Genomic DNA, 21,288 nt, shown 5'->3' with positions numbered 1-21,288 from the left:
AAGCTGCTGCTGGTGTCTGGGGGAAGACGGGGCCCAGTTGGGGTGTCCCGTCTCCCGGGTTTCGGCACCAATGAAAGGAAAGGAGCGACACACAGCAGCAATTCACCGGGGAAATCCGCTTTATTAGGGAAAGGTGCTGGGTTATATAGGAAGGGGCATGAGCTGATTGAGGTCTCACTTCTACGGGGCTGGTGGCTATTGGCTAGGTGCTGGGATTGGGAGGGGGACGAGAGGTGATTGTGCTTCAGGTGGCGCCGGCGGGAACTGAGGACCCCCACCCCCCCAAAGAGAAGCCAGAAGTTCGCCATCTTACTGGTGGGGGCCCTTCAGTTTTATAGGCGGTTGAAGATTTTCAGGAATGGGAAAAAGGGCCAGGTGTGGACTGGCCAAATTGTCTCAGAATGTTCGTCTTTGTTAAGACATTTTCTTTTTTTTTTTTTAACTTAACACAGGAAATACATTGCTTTGATTCCTTTCCAGGATATCAGTTTCTGACTGGAAGCATGTCAATCAATACTGTCTGCCCTGCCTCCAAGGTGGGCTGAGCCACTGTCTGTTTGATAAAAATGAAGTATTAGCTTTAAGATAGAATTCTTCCTGAATAAGCTGGGCCATTTAGCAGGTGCTAAAGTAAATCTTAGAATTATATGTTCTAATTGACACAGTGAAAACATAGACTATGCTGAGATACTTTTCTTTATTTAGGGAGTATTCAAAATTCTAGGTCAAGTTGCTTCTGGTCTTCTGAGCTATTTTTAACTGGTTAACTCTTTGAGTCCCTTCTAGCGGGTTTTACTGGTCTTACTCTCTTTCACCCCGCTTATAACTACTCTCATGCCTAACAATATGATGTGGTGAAATTGCACTTTACTTCTGTGGTCTTTGTGGGTAAAATTAACATTTCCAGAATTTCTCACCTGGCTTTAGTTCATCTCCATACCAATAGGTGTTTCCAAGGGGAGGAGAGAAGTAGCCATCTCCATGTATCAACAGATAATTATGAGAGCAAGCAAGGGATTATCTGAACTGGGGAGGTTGGGTGGATCTTGCTCTGACGCAGCATCCGGGTGGAGAGAGACACGGGAGGACTGCTTGTAAGCAATAAATGGGTGTCTTGGACTTTATTTCTCCCTTTGACTGATTTCGACTTCAAAGGTATTTTGCCCTGGGATCTTCCCCCTGGAGTTACAGTCTTCCTACCAAAATCCTTAACTCCAGACTAATCATGAGAGAAATTCCAAAACAGATGCATCCTGTAACATACTTAACCAGGAGACATGACCACTAAATGAAATAAAATATCCTGGATGGGACCTGGTAGTGAAACGGGGCATTAGGTTTAAAGTAGGGAAATACATATGAATTCCGGATTAAGTCAATATATCACTGAATGATTGTAACAAATGTACCATACTAATGTAAGATGTTAATAATTAACTGCGTGTGAGGGGGAGAAAGGTGTATGAGAACTCTGCTCTATCACTTAGTTTTTCTGTAAATGAAAACTATTGTAAAAATAAAATCTAGTAACAAATGATATAGTGATGAGTTTGCTTCCAGAGGCCAGGAACGTAAAATTACAAATCCTGTTTTTGGTATAAATAAAACATTTAAACTTAAAAAACCGCAAGGGCCTAAGGTTGGAGAAACCCACGCAGCTCAGTTCCTGACGCCTGAACTCGTACGACCGCAGGCTAAGTGAGGAGCGTGCCGTCGGAAACAGCTCGAGAGTCACGCGCCCCAGTGGAAAGGGCGGGGTAGGGCCGCCCGTGCACGCCCCCCGAAAGCGGGGCGGGACTTCCTGGACAGCGGGCTTTCCATTGGCTGAGGGCTCTCAGGGTGGTTAAGTCACGGCAGGAACCGGAAGCGGGGTATAAAGCTAAGGAAGACGCGCCTCTCGCGGCCGTTTTCCGTTCCTTCCTTGAGCTTCTTTGGGTCTTTCACCGGTCATCCATCGGCTACCCACCAGTTACCCACCGGCTCAGCGGCGCTTTCGCCATGGCCCTCAGCGATGCTGACGTGCAGAAGCAGGTGAGGCCCGGGGTGGGGGCTGCAGCCGGCCCCGGGGAGTGCCCGCGGCCACGGCCCCCGACCTGCTCCGCTGCGCCGCCTCTGCGAAGGCCGCCCCTGGACTCCCCCGGCTGCGCCTGCCTTTCCCGTGTTCTCCCTGCCGGCTGGACCGGAGTTGAAAAGGATTGGAAACGTCCTTTTCCCTTGATTTTAACCCCGAGGGAGGGGTTCACGGCGCAGGAAAAGAGCGCTGGGCGGGGAGATCTGCTCCAGTGCGGTCCCGGAGCTGTTTCCCTCACGCGCTGCGGCTGTCATCGCAATGGGGTCTCCCCCTGAGGCCGATCGAGCGGCCGTTGTCCGCCGGTCCGCACGTCAGTGCCCGCGTGTCGGTCTGGGTCAATAATGACGTAGCACTGCTTTTCGTTTCTGAGTCCCAGCGCTTCTCAGTGTTTAGCACAAAGCAGGAGCCAAGGTTTATGGGAAAATCTGTTTTGGAAGTCTTGAACCTACGTCATTTTTGCAGGTGTATAATCCGTCCCGGGAAGCTCTAGCTTTTTAATATGTATATATATCCTTCAAGTTTATAATAGTTAGGAATGTTATAATGTGAAAATCTCTCAGAAGAATATAGTAGTGTTGATAGACCTATGAATAATAGAAGTGGTCGCCGTTTATCTTGTCAGTAGATACTCCGAAACCAGTGTACTTGAATTTAGTGGTCATGTGGCCAGCAGGCTTTCCAGATAAGGAAGCTTAAGGCTGCAATTTAGTCTTCTGATAGTTAAGAGAACTAAGTATTTCTTGTTGAAGTGCTAGGAAAATTCTCTGACTAAAGCTCACTCACTGGCTTATGAATCTTCTTGGATGAGCAGTAAAATGTTTTTTCCTTGGATGTTTCCATTTCCTTGAAAATGTCTTGGATTTCGTTCTTACCCTAATATGCAGTAAGAAGAGTGGTGTGTGTCTTCATTTCAGTGGTTCTTATGCCAATCGCAAAGGGGAAATAGGGTTAAAAAAATAGAATCTCTGGAGAAGTTTATGAAATCTTAAAATATTCTTACAAAACAGTGGGGTTTTTTTGAACGTTCATACCTGCTGCTTCTGATTTTTACTATAGGAACCCTTGATGCAGTGGAATAGAGCGCCCTCCACGTACTCTAGTAGGCACAACTACAGTACTAGTCTCTTCCCCCATCCTTCCCCCACCCCCACCTTGTTATATATTTAAGACAGACCTCCCCAGGAAATATATAACGGTAAAGCAGTGTATTTCCTTGGAATACAGATCAAAACCATTTTTTCTTTCTGTAAAGTTGAAAGAGTAAAGAAACCCAGCGTCTGTACCTTTTCACAGTATGTGAAGAGCCATGAGGGCAGTGCTTTGTTCCTGGTATTCTCCACAGTGAATAGGCCCACTGCCAAGTGCATAGTAGGTGCTCATAGATTCTGATTCCCCGACTTCTTTCCCATCGTACTGAAATATTTGTATATATTTGCTTCTTTTGGTTTGGGGAGTAGGGTCATTTATTTCATAAAATTTTCAAAGGACTCTGACTCCAAAAAACAAAACCCAGAGGGTGAGAAGGAAGAAGAAAAGTGTTGTTTAAAGGCCAGATTTTTCTGTATTAGGAGTGGTGTTAAAAGTCCTGACGGAAATGACTATTCCTCTTGAGGCTCCTTACGACGATATGATCGTGTTGATTGTAAACAGGCTTTTCTGACCTGGGTTGAAATTAGTGTATTTTGCTCTAGGCTGTGCTGATCTAGTTAAATCTCGTAGCAGTGGGTCCACCATGAGTGATAAAGAGAGATAATGCAGGTTTCTGTTAGGGCCCACCTCTAGAGGCCAAATGGGTCTTGTGGCATTTATAAACACCTGTTCTGATTACTGTATTTGGTTAAGCTAGTTTTAAAATTCAAGACTGAGTTCAGTGAGGCTTCAAACTCAACTTGTGTAGATCCCATTCCTCACTGTGAACACACACACACAAATTGGGGGGGGGGGTCACAGTGATTTTACATTATATCTCTAGATTGGGTACCCCAGATCTTGCAAGGCTTGAGATTTTATAAATATTAATTTGTAAAATAGGCTCTAATTATTATGATTATTTTGGCTCTCCTAAGAATTTTGGTAAAAAAATCTTACCTTCTAGAACCATACTATGTGTTTTCCTTTGATGCCAGAAGTTGTATTCTTAGCTCATTTAAAAAAAATTTGTATAGAACAACAAAACTTACTATCTTAACCATTTTTTAAATTTACTGTTCAGTGATGTTAAGTATGTTTACATTATTGTGAAACAGAACTTTTGTACATCTGTGGGTACCTTAGATTTATGATACCTTTGTGTTATTTGGAGAAGCTGGAAATTATTTCCAGGTGGTTAAGCTCCAGAACGTACTGGGGTGACCTCAGAAGCCTTGAGACTCCCGACAGATTCTCCTCATTGACAAATGTTTATTGAGCACCCGCAGTGGTGGCAGTTGTTCCATGTTCTGGGGTTAACACTGGTGTAAAAGGGAAGATCCCAGTATTCATGGAGCTTACCTTTAAGTGGGAGAATTAAACAAAATGAACTAATAACCTGGAGGTTTACCAACCTTAGGTTGCTAATGTTAAAAATTCATGGTTCCTTTCAGGTAGAGACCCTGTGAAATGAAACTACCAGTGAGTTGGATTAGCTGTGTTCCTTGTATATTCTCTTGGGTATGTTTTACATCTGCCAGGAGAGACAGCACTTCATTTATGAGTATAAACTGGATCAGTCACCCAAAGCCCCATTCAGAAAACTTTGATGGACTTTATTCACCAATTGTAGCCAGAGATCTAAAGCCCTTTAACCAGTACCAAGCTTTATCATTTGGTGGAGGACAGGGACAAGTGTGCTAGCAATTATGAATATGTGTTTAGGTAGAGGAAGTGCAGAGGCATATAGGAGAGTGGTTCAGGAAGGGCTTTCCAAAGGAGGTGATGACTGAGCAGGCTGAGGCCTGAAAAGTTAGCTAGGTGAGGGTGGAGGAAAGAGTGTTCCAGTGAAAGAAGCTGCCTGTTTGAATCTTGGAAGTGAGAGTGGTGAGCTCGAAGGGCTAAGAAGCTGACTGTAAGTTTAGTATGCAGAAGTGACGAAGTGGCAGAGTGGCGGGTGAGTGGTGAAGATTGTGATTCCCTGCACTGCGGGTAAGGTGAGCATTGACCAGCTTGTGCACCTTCTAAAAACTTTCCACTGTATCACAAAAGGGGACTGAGATACATGATGAGATAGCACTTTTAAAGGGATTTTTGGTTTCAGTAGAATCAATTAGAGGGGGGACAAGACTTGGGGCAGGGAGACAAATTTGGAAACTGTTGGAATATTTCAGCTGAGATGATAGTGCAGACTGAAATTGAAAAGATGAGACAAAATGAAAGGGCTGTTAAAAGAATTGGTAGGACTGGTGATGGATTGGATGGGAGGATTGAGGTGCATGGAAGAGGCAAAGTGTGCTAATCCTCAGGGTATATCAAAGTGAGAGGTAGGGGTGAGAATGGGTAGCAGCAGTTCATTATTGAACATGTGGAGTTTAGGTCACTGTGAGTAGGATCTCTAGAGAAGAGCTTTTGAGGAGGCAAAGGAGGAGCATGGCCCCAAAGGAGAATGAAAAGGATAACAAGGAAGTCACAGAGCACAGGGAAGACTATTCAAGAAGGGAGGGTTGGTCAGCATATCAAGAGATGCTGAAAGATCAAAGTAAGATGAGGCCAAGGTTTAAGATCTGAGAGATTGTCGTTTTATTTATGATAGTAATTTCAGTGGAGTGGAAGTGATAGAAGTCAGATTGAAGTGTGTTGAGAGTAGGAGGTCAAGTCGAAAGATAGTTTTTTTGATACATTTTATTAGAGATGGAGAAGAGAAAAGGGGTGCCCTGAGAGTAGGGCAATGTCCTGTTAACCTGTGCTATTGAATATTGCATCTGATTCATTTGCTATAGCAAATCCCAGATTGTCATTTACTTGAGGACAGAAATTATCTCATCCTGTACACGGTTCCTGGCACATAATAGCATTCAGTAAGTGATTGTTGAATGAATCAGAAAATACATCTATTTTCTTGTTACATTAAAAAATAAAAGGATCTTTTTCCTTACAGATTAAGCATATGATGGCTTTTATTGAACAAGAAGCCAATGAGAAAGCAGAAGAAATAGATGCAAAGGTGAGTTTCCATTTTCTAGGTTTAAGAAGTTATCGAAGTTTCATATGGTTTTGCTTTGCAAAACAGTAATAGTGAAATTGTTTAGTAATGCAGGACTAATAAGAATATCTCTTTAACATTAAAAATAAATTTTCCTTTTTAAAATTCCAATTACTACTAAGTGCCCTGAAATTTTGTGGTGGGGAGTAGAAAAGTAATGGCTAAATTAATAGAATAGAAAATTTATACATTTAGCATCTACAGCTAATTATGATAGTTGTTTAAGAGATGTAGTATTTGTTTGCTATTTTATTAATTTGTGTCTGTTGCCAAAAAAGAAAAGTTGGGAAGTGCATAAGATAAAATGAAAGTCCTGGTCCATCACAAAGGTGACCCTTGGTCAGCATTTAGAAATTTTATAGATATTTCCAGTTGCATATTGTTTATACACAGTATATCAAATTGTTCTTTTCACTAGGTATAATCATAATAGGCCAGAATATATAGTCAATTTTATTTTCATTGTCCTTTTAATTTATACCACAGTGTTACTATTTATTATTTAGAGCCTTAAAGTTGCATGTGTTGGGTACTCTAGGAGTAAAACTCTCTGAAACTTTGAACTATTTGAGTAACTTACAGTTTAAGGAAAAAGACTGTTTTCCCTACCACTAGTGTATCTGTTGTTTAGCATTGTTTTGATCATCATAGGAGCACTTAAGTTTTATATGATTAGTTCCCTTATCTCACTCTGGGACAAATACAGAAATCCTATTTTAGCTTATAAGTGCATTCCTGTTGAAAGTTGTCTTCTCTTGTGTACCACCATGAACTTATTTCCTATAATAGGTACAGAAAAAACCTATTAGGCAATAATTTTAGAACATGAAAGCTCAAGAGCCTGTGCCAAACAATGAACATCTGAATTAACACGTTCAGCTAACTTTTTCAAAAGCATAATTTATTAGTGGTTCCAAATTATGGCCATCTGATGCAGTATTAAGATAACCTTTTTAAAAAGTAACTGCTCAGTAAATTGCACTAATAAAACTAGTAACTTAAATTTATGTAATTTATAATTTTAGAAGGACTGATTTATCTTACTTATTTGACCTGTAAGGAAGGAATACTATTTTTATGTTTGCTTTATGAGAGAAGACACTAAGACTGAGATTACTTGACTATATTTTTTAGGCAGTAACCCAGATCTTCTAAACTCCGAATTCTGTGTTCTTTTCACTAGCCCTCTAATAAGTAAATGGATTAAATTCAGAATACATAATAATTTTTTTTCATGTACAGACTCTTCTGATTATATCACATGTAACTTTATTCTTTATTGCTGAGTACTAGTATCCTTGATGAGATTTTTAGTCTTCTAGTTCATCATTTATGATGAAAACCACTGGCCTTTACTCTTGAATAATCTAGAAGTAATCTTTGAAGACAAGTCATACTGTTTTAGATACATGGAATACGGTGATTATAAGCAAGTACTCATGGTCACCAGCTGCTTAAATAAAACTCAAAATCTGGTGTAATGAATTAGTAATAATTAATTCCTTGATAGGCAGAAGAAGAGTTCAACATTGAGAAAGGTCGTCTTGTGCAAACCCAAAGACTGAAGATTATGGAATACTATGAGAAGAAAGAAAAGCAGATTGAGCAGCAGAAGAAAATGTAAGTAGATACAATCAATCACAGTAGTAAGCTAAAGAACTCTTAGAGAGTCAGTGGGACTAGAGACAGAGCAGGTGCTTTGGAGTCAGGCAGATCTTACTTCATGTTTTGACTGAACCATGTCCTGATTACCTGACCTTGGGCAAGTTGCTTGATTTCTATTTCCTTATTTGTGAAAATGGAAGTCCCACAGGATTACTGAAAGATACAATTGCAATAGCAGAAATGAAAGTGCTTGCCACTTGGTAAGCACTCAGTAAATACATGTCTTTGAAAAGCAAAATAAGTTGGTAGAAACTACCTAGTGGGGTTCTCTTTGGGGTATGTAGAAAGAGAAGTATTTGCACATGCATAGGCAGCTGTCTTCAGTTCTTGTTATTAGGCTGTACTGATAACTGATACTACTTTCCCTACCTCTGGCAGTCAGATGTCCAATTTGATGAATCAAGCGAGGCTCAAAGTTCTCAGAGCCAGAGATGACCTTATTGCTGTGAGTATTTATTTAGCTCTTATTAGTTATAAAATTACAAAATGTTTATTCATTTGCCTATTGCAGAGAATTCACTAACAGTTACTTGATCTGGATCGTTTTTAGAGAGAAAATATTTTGTCAGCAAATTATTACATTAGGTATTGTAATAAATACAAAAATGAATAAGATACATGCCCTTTCTTCAATGAACCTCTGATTTAACAGCATGTAGACTCCTGGGTCATATAGCACATGATAAATGGATTTTGTATTTGAGGGTGATAGGGAATCTAGTAAAGCTAGAATGGTAGGATGGAGTTAATGAAAGGCCATGAGTGCAAGGCCAAAGAGCTTCTCCTGTTTTCAATAGAAAGCTGTTCAAGTTTTTATTTTATGAGGACTATCATAAATAAGAGTCATAGTATGAATGCATAGGCTGAATTTAATGTGGAAGAGGTTACACAGGAAAATGATTTGGGAAGTGTTATCATCCAAGGAAGAGGGCAGGAACCTATAGAAACATGTCACTTAGTTGAGAAAGCCTAAAGGAATTTGAATTAGATTCAGAAAGGTATTTGAATTATATCAAGTATGCCTCCTGTTTCCACTATTATTCATTATTAATTGTAGAGGCCCTAGATTCCTTATAAAATAGAGAAATAAGAGCTACAGAAGTAATGGGAACAAGAAACCATTTTCATGTTTTGCAGGTATAACTGTCTACACAGAAAATATAGCATCTGAAAATATTAACTCGTAATTCAAAAAAATGACAGGCTACAAAGAGAACATACAGAAATTACTAGTTTTTCTATATGCCAACAGTAACCAATTAGCAAGTAAAATAAAAACTATCCCTTTGTAATAGCTACAAAAGTTATTAGGAATGAATGTTAGTGAATAAGACCTACATGAAAAAGCTGTAAAACTAGAAATATATAAAGCCTGAATAAATGGAATATGTATCATTTTCCTAGATGGTTGAAGAAGTAAGGTATCGGTTCTTATTAATGAATCTGGTATGGTGGTAGTGAGTGCTGACACATTTCATGGGACAGTATTCCAAACATTGACTGTTGATTGATTCATCTTCATCTTCCAAGTCCAACTCTAAATACAGTGTCCAGCCTGGCTAACTTAGAAGAATGGTGGTTTTGTTAACAAAATGGGAAGTTAAGAGGACATGCTTTTTTAAGAAAAATAACCAGATCGCTTCTCGATATATTTGAGGGGCCAAAAAACCTCCAGATGGAAATGTCAGTCAGGATGTTGAGTATGAGGACTGATATTCAGGCCATATAGGGATGCTTTATTAACAAAACTCCTATAATAGTTCAAATTTGAGTGCTTTTAAATTCCAGGAAATGTGGGGAACTAGAAAATCTGTTGCTAAATTACCTTGCCACATGGGAATAGTTCATCCTCTATCTAGTGCAGAAGACTAGAGAACTTTTTGTGGAAGTGTTAATGGCAAAATACTAATAGCTCAGGGCAAGTGCTACCTGGCGTCTCAATGAAATGGGAATTTCACTAATCAGAGTTGATTACCCTTCCAGGGGTTCAGATTCCTTTAGCAATCTCAATTGAGTGACTTAATCTATAAGATGCTCTTAGAATAATGGTATGTGCTTTAGGGAAGGTGATTTCTTATGGAAGAACTTAGACTTAGGATGAGTTTAAATTTCAGTTCTACCATCTTCTAGTCTGAGTAAATTATTTGGGACCCTCAATTTCCTCTCAGATATATTACAGTACTTTGGTCAGGGCTCTTCTTTATTTTTTATTTTATTTTATTTTTTTTCATTTTATTTATTTTTTTTTGAGAGGGCATCTCTCATATTTATTGATCAAATGGTTGTTAACAACAATAAAATTCTATGTAGGGGACTCAATGCACAATCATTAATCAACCCCAAGCCTAATTCTCAACAGTCTCCAATCTTCTGAAGCATAACGAACAAGTTCTTAAATGGTGGACAAGTTCTTTTATAGTGAGTAAGTTCTTACATGGTGAACAGTGCAAGGGCAGTCATATCACAGAAACTTTCAGTTTTGATCACGCATCATTAACTATAAACAATCAAGTCAGATATGATTATTTGTTTGATTTTTATACTTGATTTATATGTGAATCCTACATTTCTCCCTTATTATTATTTTTTTAAATAAAATGCTGAAGTGGTAGGTAGATGCAAGATAAAGGTAGAAAACATAATTTAGTGCTATAAGAGGGCAAATGTAGATGATCAGGTCTGTGCCTATAGACTAAGTATTAATCCAAGCTAGACAAGGGCAACAAAACATCCACAGATGCAGAAGATTTCTCTCAAAACAGGGGGGGTGAGGTTCTAAGCTTCACCTCTGTTGATCCCCAATTTCTCACCTGATGGCCCCCTGTGACTGTGCCTGTCTTAGGTTGTTCCTGTCAGGGCTCTTTTTTAAAACACAGTTTTTAAGTCATTAAAAAAAAACTTTTACATAATTAATATGCATGTAATTTAAAGGATAAGATCTGTAAGGCTTATAACAAAAGTTATCCAATTGAATTATCCCTTACCAGTTGAAACAGAGTTCCAGTGAGGATTAAATGGAATAATGCATTTAAATCCTACAGTTTAACATTTGGTGCACACTGTCTATTTAAGGAATGTTTGTTCCCTTTCCCCTTCCCCATTTCCTCCCTTGACATCCCTTCATTTTCATAGCAGGCCTGCATAGTGCAGGTTCTCCCCCAGCTAGTTGGTTCAGGTGCTCAGGAAGCCCCTCGACTATGAGTTGCTGCTTTGATATTTCTGCCTGTAGCAAAAAAGTGACAGTTGTGACAGCTACTGTTAGATGCTGTTTTTTGTACAGTTTGAGAGTTCAGAGCATATAACTTAAAAAAGCAGCAGCATTCCTAAATATGAGTGCCAAGGGCTATAACACGTATTGTTAAATGTCATAATCTTGACTGGTTAATAGGTTTTAGTAATTAGGATTTGTGTATGGTTTATCTTTTTTATGCTGCCTTTTCGAAGATTAGTGATAACACATATTGTTAAATATCATAATCTTGACTGGTTAATAGGTTTTAGTAATTAGGATTTGTGTCTGGTTTATCTTTTTTATGCTGCCTTTTCGAAGATTAGTGATCCTGTGAAAGATCATCGAGTACATCATAGAAACGCTTTTGATGATATGTCCTCTGCTGGTGCACTTGTCTCAGATGGCATACTTAGGTGTTCTAACCAGATATAAACAGCCCAGTGGTTTAACAGATTTGACTTCACTTCTAAGTAAAATTATATTTTTTCTTGTCTTTATTTTTTGTTTGACCTAATTTTTTTCATCTACTTATTTATACTTTATTTTTCTAACCTGCTTTTTAAAACTTGAAAACTTTTTTTAAATATAGTCTTCTAAGCTGCCTTAAATCATTTTTAATATATAAAGAATGATTGGTTTGGCTTTTTAGAAGGAGAGTTTTGGTATGGGTAAAAAAACTTGATATCCTAAAATTCAGATCAATCTATGAAATACCTTGAATTCTTATATGGTGAGAGCATGATTCTAAGTACTAGGGATATAATAAAATCAAGTCCTTGTCTTTGTGGAACTTAACACCCTGGTGGATTGGGTATAAGGACATGCTTTTTTTTTATTGAGAGGGCATCTCTCATATTTATTGATCAAATAGTTGTTAACAACAATAAAATTCTGTATAGGGGACTCAATGCACAATCATTAATCAACCCCAAGCCTAATTCTCAACAGTCTCCAATCTTCTGAAGAATAACGAACAAGTTCTTACATGGTGAACAAGTTAGTTCTTACATAGTGAATAAGTTCTTACATGGTGAGCAGTGCAAGGGCAGTCATATCACAGAAACTTTTGGTTTTGATTACGCATCATGAACTAAAAACAGTCAAGTCAGATATAATTATTCATTTGATTTTTATACTTGATTTATATGTGAATCCCACATTTCTCCCTTATTTTTTTTTTTTAATAAAATGCTGAAATGGTAGGTCGATGCAAGATAAAGGTAGAAAACATAATTTAGTGCTGTAAGAGGACAAATGTAGATGATCCGGTCTGTGCCTATAGACTAAGTATTAATCCAAGCTAGACAAGGGCAACAAAACATCCACAGATGCAGAAGATTTCTCTCAAAGCAGGGGGGATGAGGTTCTGAGCCTCACCTCTGTTGATCCCCAATTTCTCACCTGATGGCCCCCCTGCGACTGTGCCTGTCTTAGGTTGTTCCTCCCTTGAGGAATCTTACCCGTCTCTGGCTAACCAGTTATCTTCCGGGGCCATACAGGGAAATGTAAAGTTGGTAAGTGAGAGAGAAGCCATATTGTTTGCAAAGGTTAGCTTTTTACTTCTTTGCAGATTTATGCCCTGTGGCTTCTATGCCCAGCACTTGTCTCGAGGTATCTTTACCACCTGGAGGAATTATGATACTCGGTAAATTCGATATGAGGCACGAATTCTATTTAAGGGTTGTAATTAGGAAGGAAGAAGAAAAGCTATAGAGGTAGCATATGGAAGAAAACATGGGAGGATTGATTATTTCTTTGACGTATCTTCTTGTAGAGTACCTTAAGTATTTATAGATTTTAAACTACTAACTAATTTGCACACACATTAACATAATAGGAATACGGTGACATAAACAAAGCAAATCTATAATTACCATCCATATACAGTGAAGCCAAGAAAACCAGTTGGCACCCTAGGCATTTGTGAAAATTAGTCTATGATATGATGGATGTTGTCCTACTGTACATGAACAGTCTGAGAAAAATCAGACAAATTAAAGCAGCCCATTTCTGGGATCTGTTCACATCCCATATGTTCTTTTAACTGTAGATAGTCTATAGTCATAAGATTTTGGAGTGCTACAACTTGCACCCTTCCCAACTCCTGGTTGAGTTCCAACAATACAGATCTGATCAAATTCGTTGTCTCACTGTATGCACATGCCAGCCTAGACATCTCCCTCCTCATTCCAATGGCAAGTCCAGGAAACGGTGGGGTGGACACAGCCACAACCGCAGCATCGCCCGGATCCCTGTGGAGGCTTTTTGATGATCATCCCCCCGCACAACTCCTCCAGAGAGTGCTGATGCCGGAAGCTCCTCCTCATATTGTATCTTAGTTCATTTTCTGGGTATCCAAGCTAGGCCTTGATCTTCTGCATAGAAACAAGCAGACCCTTTGCCCACACTTTGACATGCCCTCTATACCACTGTGCAGAACTCCTTGGAGGTCAGCACACAGGGACTGCCCATTTTTTTATTAAGAGAAAGGAATACTATCAGAAAAGAGTACCTCCATAGCTGATCATCTGACACCCTTTAAGTGATCAACATTAAGGATATTTAAAGCATGCGTTGATCTTTGATTTACCAATAGATTTATCCTGTCAAGGAGTAATCCCCCTTTTCTTCCTTTCTTTCTTTCCTTTTTTTTTAATCTTCAAAATACACTTACATGAAGAGTACTATGTTTACTATGCTCTGCCCTATATCAGGTCCCCCCTAACAACCACATTACGGTTACTTTCCACCAGCTTAGCAAAATGTTGTAGAATCCCTACTTGTCCTCTCTGTGTTGTGCAGCCCACCCTCCCCTTTCTCCCTCCCCCCCATGCATGCTAATCTTAATACCCCTCTTCTTCTTCTCCCCCCCCCCCTTATCCCTCCCTGCCCACCCATCCTCCCCAGTTCCTTTCCCTTTGGTACCTGTTAGTCCATTTTTGGGTTCTGTAATTCCGCTGCTGTTTTGTTCCTTCAGTTTTTCCTTTGTTCTTATACTCCTCAGATGAGTGAAATCATTTGGTATTTCTCTTTCTCCGCTTGGCTTATTTCACTGAGCATAATACTCTCCAGCTCCATCCATGTTGCTGCAAATGGTTGGATTTTTCCACTTCTTATGGCTGAGTAGTATTCCATTGTGTATATGTACCACATCTTCTTTATCCATTCATCTACCGATGGACATTTAGGTTGCTTCCAATTCTTGGCTATTGTAAATAGTGCTGCGATAAACATAGGGGTGCATCTGTCTTTCTCAAACTTGATTGCTGCGTTCTTAGGGTAAATTCCTAGGAGTGGAATTCCTGGGTCAAATGGTAGGTCTGTTTTGAGCATTTTGATGAACCTCCATACTGCTTTCCACAATGGTTGAACTAATTTACATTCCCACCAGCAGTGTAGGAGTGTTCCCCTTTCTCCACAGCCTCGCCAACATTTGTTGTTGTTTGTCTTTTGGATGGCAGCTATCCTTACTGGTGTGAGGTGATACCTCATTGTAGTTTTAATTTGCATTTCTCTGATAATTAGCGATGTGGAGCATCTTTTCATGTGTCTGTTGGCCATCTGTATTTCTTTTTTAGAGAACTGTCTGTTCAGTTCCTCTGCCCATTTTTTAATTGGGTTATTTGTTTTTTGTTTGTTGAGGCGTGTGAGCTCTTTATATATTCTGGACGTCAAGCCTTTATCGGATGTGTTATTTTCAAATATATTCTCCCATACTGTAGGGTTCCTTTTTGTTCTATTGATGGTGTCTTTCGCTGTACAGAAGCTTTTCAGCTTAATGTAGTCCCACTTTTCTTTTTTGCTGTTGTTTTCCTTGCCCGGGGAGATATGTTCAAGAAGAGGTCACTCATGTTTATGTCTAAGAGGTTTTTGCCTGTTTTTTTCCAAGAGTTTAATGGTTTCATGACTTACATTTAGGTCTTTGATCCACTTTGAGTTTACCTTTGTATATGGGGTTAGACAATGGTCGAGTTTCATTCTCCTACATGTAGCTGTCCAGTTTTGCCAGCACCATCTGTTGAAGAGACTGTCATTTTGCCATTGTATGTCCATGGCTCCTTTATCAAATATTAATTGACCATATATGTTTGGGTTAATGTCTGGAGTCTCTAATCTGTTCCACTGGTCTGTGGCTCTGTTCTTGTGCCAGTACCGAATTGTCTTGATTACTGTGGCTTTGTAGTAGAGCTTGAAGTTGGGGAGTGAGATCCCCCCTACTTTACTCTTCTTTTTCAGGATTGCTTTGGCTATTCGGGGTCTTTGGTGTTTCCATATGAATTTTTGAATTATTTTTTCCAGTTCATTGAAGAATGTTGCTGGTAATTTGATAGGGATTGCGTCAAATCTGTATATTGCTTTGGGCAGGATGGCCATTTTGATGATATTAATTCTTCCTAGCCATGAGCATGGGATGAGTTTCCATTTATTACTGTCCCCTTTAATTTCTCTTAAGATTGACTTGTAGTTTTCAGAGTATAAGTCTTTCACTTCTTTGGTTAGGTTTATTCCTAGGTATTTTATTCTTTTTGATGCAATGGTGAATGGAATTGTTTTCCTGATTTCTCTTTCTATTGATTCATTGTTAGTGTATAGGAAAGCTACAGATTTCTGTGTGTTAATTTTGTATCCTGCAACTTTGCTGTATTCCGATATCAGTTCTAGTAGTTTTGGAGTGGAGTCTTTAGGGGTTTTTATGTACAGTATCATATCATCTGCAAATAGTGATAGTTTAACTTCTACTTTACCAATCTGGATTCCTTGTATTTCTTCATTTTGTCTGATTCCTGTGGCTAGGACCTCCAGTACTGTGTTAAATAACAGTGGGGAGAGTGGGCATCCGTGTCTTGTTCCCGATCTCAGAGGAAATGCTTTCAGCTTCTCGCTGTTCAGTATAATGCTGGCTGTGGGTTTATCATATATGGCCTTTATTATGTTGAGGTACTTGCCCTCTATTCCCATTTTTCTGAGAGTTTTTATCATGAATGGATGTTGGATTTTGTCAAATGCTTTTTCAGCATCTATGGAGATGATCATGTGGTTTTTGTCTTTCTTTTTGTTGATGTGGTGGATGATGTTGATGGATTTTCGAATGTTGTACCATCCTTGCATCCCTGGGATGAACCCCACTTGGTCATGGTGTATGATCCTTTTGATATACTGTTGAATTCTGTTTGCTAATATTTTATTGAGTATTTTTGCATCTATATTCATCAGGGATATTGGTCTGTAATTTTCTTTTTTGGTGGGGTCTTTGCCTGGTTTTGGTATTAGGGTGATGTCGGCTTCATAGAATGAGTTTGGGAGTATTCCCTCTTCTTCTATTTTTTGGAACACTTTAAGGAGAATGGGTATTATGTCTTCTCTGTGTGTCTGATAAAATTCCGAGGTAAATCCGTCCGGCTCCGTGGTTTTGTTCTTGGGTAGTTTTTTGATTACCGTTTCAATTTCTTTGCTCGTAATTGGTTTGTTTAACTTTTGTGTTTCTTCCTTGGTCAGTCTTGTGTGGTTGTATTTTTCTAGGAAGTTGTCCATTTCTTCTAGGTTTTCCAGCTTGTTGGCATATAGGTTTTCATAGTAGTCTTTAATAATTCTTTGTATTTCTGTGGTGTCTGTCGTGATTTTTCCATTCTCATTTCTGATTCTGTTGATTTGTGTTGATTCTCTTTTTCTCTTAAGAAGTTGGGCTAGAGTCTTATCTATTTTGTTTATTTTCTCAAAGAACCAGCTCTTGGTTTCGTTGATTTTTGCTACTGTTTTATTCTTCTCAATTTTGTTTATTTCTTCTCTGATCTTTATTATGTCCCTCCTTCTGCTGACTTTAGGCATCATTTGTTCTTCTTTTTCCAGTTTTGATAATTGTGATGTTAGACTATTCATTTGGGATTGTTCTTCCTTCTTCAAGTGTGCCTGGATTGCTATATACTTTCCTCTTAAGACTGCTTTCGCTGCGTCCCACAGAAGTTGGGGCTTAGTGTTGTTGTCATTTGTTTCTATATATTCCTTGATCTCTATTTTGATTTGTTCATTGATCCATTGATTATTTAGTAGCATGTTGTTAAGCCTCCATGTGTTTGTGAGCCTTTTTGTTTTCTTTGTAGAATTTATTACTACTTTTATACCTTTGTGGTCTGAAAAATTGGTTGGTAGAATTTCAGTATTTTGGAATTTACTGAGGCTCTTTTTGTGAGCTAGTATGTGGTCTATTCTGGAGAATGTTCCATGTGCACTTGAGAAGAATGTATATCCTGTTGCTTTTGTATGTAGAGTTCTATAGATGTCTATTAGGTCCATCTGTTCTAGTGTGTTGTTCAGTGCCTGTGTGTCCTTACTTATTTTCTGCCTGGTGGATGTATCCTTTGGGGTGAGTGGTGTGTTGAAGTCTCCTTGAATGAATGCATTGCAGTCTATTTCCCTCTTTAGTTCTGTTAGTATTTGCTTCACATATGCTGGTTCTCCTGTGTTGGGTGCATATATATTTACAATGTTATATCCTCTTGTTGGACTGAGCCCTTTATCATTATGTAGTATCCTTCTTTATCTCTTGTTACTTTCTTTGTTTTGAAGTCTATTTTGTCTGATATTAGTAGTGCAACCCCTGCTTTCTTCTCACTGTTGTTTGCCTGAAATATGTTTTTCCATCCCTTGACTTTTAGTCTATGCTTGTCTTTGGGTTTAAGGTGAGTTTCTTGTAAGCAGCATATAGATGGGTCTTGCTTTTTTATCCATTCTATTACTTTGTGTCTTTTGATTGGTGCATTATGTCCATTTACATTTAGGGTGACTATTGAGAGATATGTACTTATTGCCATTGCAGGCTTTAGATTCGTGGTTACCAAAGGTTCAAGGTTAGCTTCTTTAGTATCTTACTGCCTAACTTAGCTCGCTTATTGAGCTGTTATATGCACTGTCTGGAGATTCTTTTCTTCTCTCCCTTCTTATTCCTCCTCCTCCCTTCTTCATATGTTGTGTGTTTTATTCTGTGCTCTTTTTAGGAGTGCTCCCATCTAGAGCAGTCCCTGTAGGATGCCCTGTAGAGTTGGTTTGTGGGAACCAAAATCCCTCAGCTTTTGCTTGTCTGGGAATTGTTTAATCCCGCCATCATATTTAAATGATAGTTGTGCTGGATACAGTATCCTTGGTTCAAGGCCTTTCTGTTTCATTGCATTAAGTATGTCATGCCATTCTCTTCTTGCCTGTAGGGTTTCTGTCGAGAAGTCTGATGTTAGCCTCATGGGTTTTCCTTTATAGGTGACCTTTTTCTCTCTAGCTGCCTTTAAAACTCTTTCCTTGTCCTTGATCCTTGCCATTTTAATTACTATGTGTCTTGGTATTGTCCTCCTTGGATCCTTTCTGTTGGGGGTTCTGTGTAATTCCATGGTCTGTTCGATCATTTCCTCCCCCAGTTTGGGGAAGTTTTCAGCAGTTATTTCTTCAAAGAGACTTTCTATCTATCCCTTTTCCTCTTTCTTCTTCTTATGGTACCCCTATAATATGAATATTATTCCTTTTGGCTTGGTCACATAGTTCTCTTAGTGTTGTTTTATTCCTGGAGATCCTTTTATCTCTATGTCAGGTTCTATACGTTCCTGTTCTCTGGCTTCTATTCCTTCAATGGCCTCTTGCATCTTATCCATTCTGCTTATAAATCCTTCCAGGGATTGTTTCACTTCTGTGATCTCCTTCCTGACATCTGTGATCTTCCTCCGGACTTCATCCCATTGCTCTTGCATTTTTCTCTGCATCTCATCCCATTGGTCTTGCATTTTTCTCTGCATCTCTGTCAGCATGTTCATGATTTTTATTTTGAATTCTTTTTCAGGACTGGTTAGGTCTGTCTCCTTCTCGGGTGTTGTCTCTGTGATCTTTATCTGCCTGTAGTTTTGCCTTTTCATGGTGATAGAGATAGTTTGCAGAGCTGGTACAAGTGGTCGCTGGAAGAACTTCCCTTCTTGTTGGTTTGTGGCCTTCCTCTCCTGGGAGAATAGCGACCTCTAGTGGCTTATGCTTGTCAGCTGTGCGCAGGCAGGGCGTCTGCTACCTGCCCGGTTGCGATGGAGTTTATCTCCGCTGTAGCTGTGGACGTGGCCTGGCTGGGGCTGCTCCTCCAAAGTGGTGGAGCTCCGTTAGAGGGGGAGCGGCCGGGAGGCTATTTATCTCCGTAAGTGGCCTCTGTGCTCCCTGTTGCCCAGGGCGTTAGAGTGCCCAGAGATCCCCAGATTCCCTGCCTCTGGTCTAAGTGTCCTGTCCTGCCCCTTTAAGACTTCCAAAATGCACTCTCCAAACCAAAACAACAACAGCAACAATGAGAGAGGGAACAGTAAAAAAAAAAAAAAAAAAAAAGGAAAAAACATGCGATTTTTTTTTTTTTCCTCAGGCGCTTGTCCCAGGCACCCACTCACTGGTCCTGCCGCCCTGCCTCCCTAGCAACGGGGTCCCTGGCCCTTTAAGGCCTCCAAAAAGCACTCGCCAAAAAAAAAAAAACCCTCCGGTTTCTTTCCACCCACCGGGAGCCGGGGGGAGGGGTGCTTGGGTCCCGCCCGGCCAGGGCTTGAATCTTACCCCCTTTTGCGAGGCACTGGGTTCTTGCAGGTGTGGATGTAGTCTGAATGTTGTCCTGTGTCCTCTGGTCTCTATTTTAGGAAGAATTTTCTTTGTTGTATTTTCATAGCTCTATGTGTTGTTGGGAGGAGATTTCCACTGCTCTACTCATGCCGCCATCCTGGCTCCGCCCCCAGGACATGCTTTTTTTAAGAAAAAATAACCAGATCACTTTTGGACATTGTGGTTTTAAAAAATATGACAAACATCTGTGTTTGCTTTTTTTCATACTTTCTATATTTTCCACTTTTCAAATACCAGTGCTTTTCAACTTTTTTCCTTCTCATTAGAATATTCAATTATTATACACTTCAGTAACATCTCTCATCAGTGATTTTCAAATTTTGAGAGAGAGGATATAGAAAATGCAGTGGTATGGAATGAATATGTTTTGCTTTTTATTTGGGAGCGATTCAACTTCATATAGTGTTTCAAAGTACAGTTACTCATCATTTTCTTCAAGAGATGGGCTAGAGGGGAAAGGGTTAATGTTTCCTAACTTTGAAACAAAAAGGAGCAGTTCTAGGTCATATGACATGTCTTCCACCAAATCTAGTGACCCTAGAGTAGTTAGTGAGTTTGTCCTCTCATCTCTAAAGTTGTCACAGAATTCTCTATTTCAGTACTAATTTGGTCTTTTAGTTTTAATTGTTCCACGCTTAAGTAAATTAGCTAGGTTCCCTGAGGCAGTAAGCACTTTGATCTTCACAGTATACTTACACCTGTCCTGTATTGTACTAGGCCTCATAAGAATCTGCAGTCTAACTGAATCTAGACAAGAAAATGTATTCTCTGCTATGGCCTTACAAAATTGGGCATTAGGTAGGAGATGGAGAGAGTAGCATGAACAAAACAGGCTGGAATTTGGCCACCCATGCAGGAGATGGAATGGTCTGGTAGGGAGGGGAGTGGCAGAAGGTGATTCCAGGACCCTGGGGATAAGTTGGAAGAGCCCTGAATGCCTGCTAAAGGCCATGGAATGCACCCTTTGGCTGGTTGTTTGATGGGCACAGAAGTCACTGGAGGGCCTTGTTCAAATCTAGGCTCCCAGTCCTATGTCCAGAGGCTTCTAAATTCTGGTCCGGAAGTGCCACTGTGAGCTTAGGTCTGCACTGGAGCAGAGGACTGGTGATAGTGGAATGGAAACATGGCGGTGTAGCTGACCCAGCAGGTCAGGACTAGAAAAGCTCAAACGATAGCAGCCATGAAGATGAGAGAAGGCAAAGCTTTGTTCCACAGGGGTCTGCAGGACTCAGTGCTGGGTGAGTGAAGAGGAATCAGGAAGCATTTCAGGGTTACTGGGTTAGGCAGCTGGATACATGTATGAGGTTCAGAAATACAGGAGGAGGAGCAAGAGAGGAGTGATGGTAAATACTGGAGTTGGAATTGCCACGGGGATCCAGGTGGACAGGTCTGAGTCAGGCCTAGGAGAGGCCTGGGACTTTCATATGGACAGCACCGAGTCCCAGGTAGAGTGTGGGTACAGTCACAGGCCCAGGAAACAAACTAAGAATCATCAGAGTTAGTAAGCAGGAAAATAAGAGCTTG

The 21,288-nt window shown here is 39.8% G+C and overlaps 1 protein-coding gene across 1 annotated transcript in view; it reads left to right on the top strand.

The window, feature by feature from the left end:
• The first annotated feature begins 1,855 nt into the window (after window positions 1-1,855).
• The window catches only part of ATP6V1E1 (ATPase H+ transporting V1 subunit E1), a 43,018-nt gene continuing 23,585 nt past the window's right edge, over window positions 1,856-21,288 (top strand). Inside the window, exons 1-4 of the mRNA XM_017665478.3 lie at window positions 1,856-2,031; window positions 6,141-6,206; window positions 7,756-7,865; window positions 8,289-8,355. Coding sequence (XP_017520967.3) covers window positions 1,999-2,031; window positions 6,141-6,206; window positions 7,756-7,865; window positions 8,289-8,355 — 276 coding nt within the window. The 5' untranslated portion in view covers window positions 1,856-1,998. The remainder of the gene's footprint in view (window positions 2,032-6,140; window positions 6,207-7,755; window positions 7,866-8,288; window positions 8,356-21,288) is intronic.

This window comes from Manis javanica, chromosome 15 (genome assembly GCF_040802235.1).
Source record: "Manis javanica isolate MJ-LG chromosome 15, MJ_LKY, whole genome shotgun sequence".
Taxonomy (NCBI): domain Eukaryota; kingdom Metazoa; phylum Chordata; class Mammalia; order Pholidota; family Manidae; genus Manis; species Manis javanica.
This window is presented reverse-complemented; position numbering and strand designations above follow the sequence as displayed.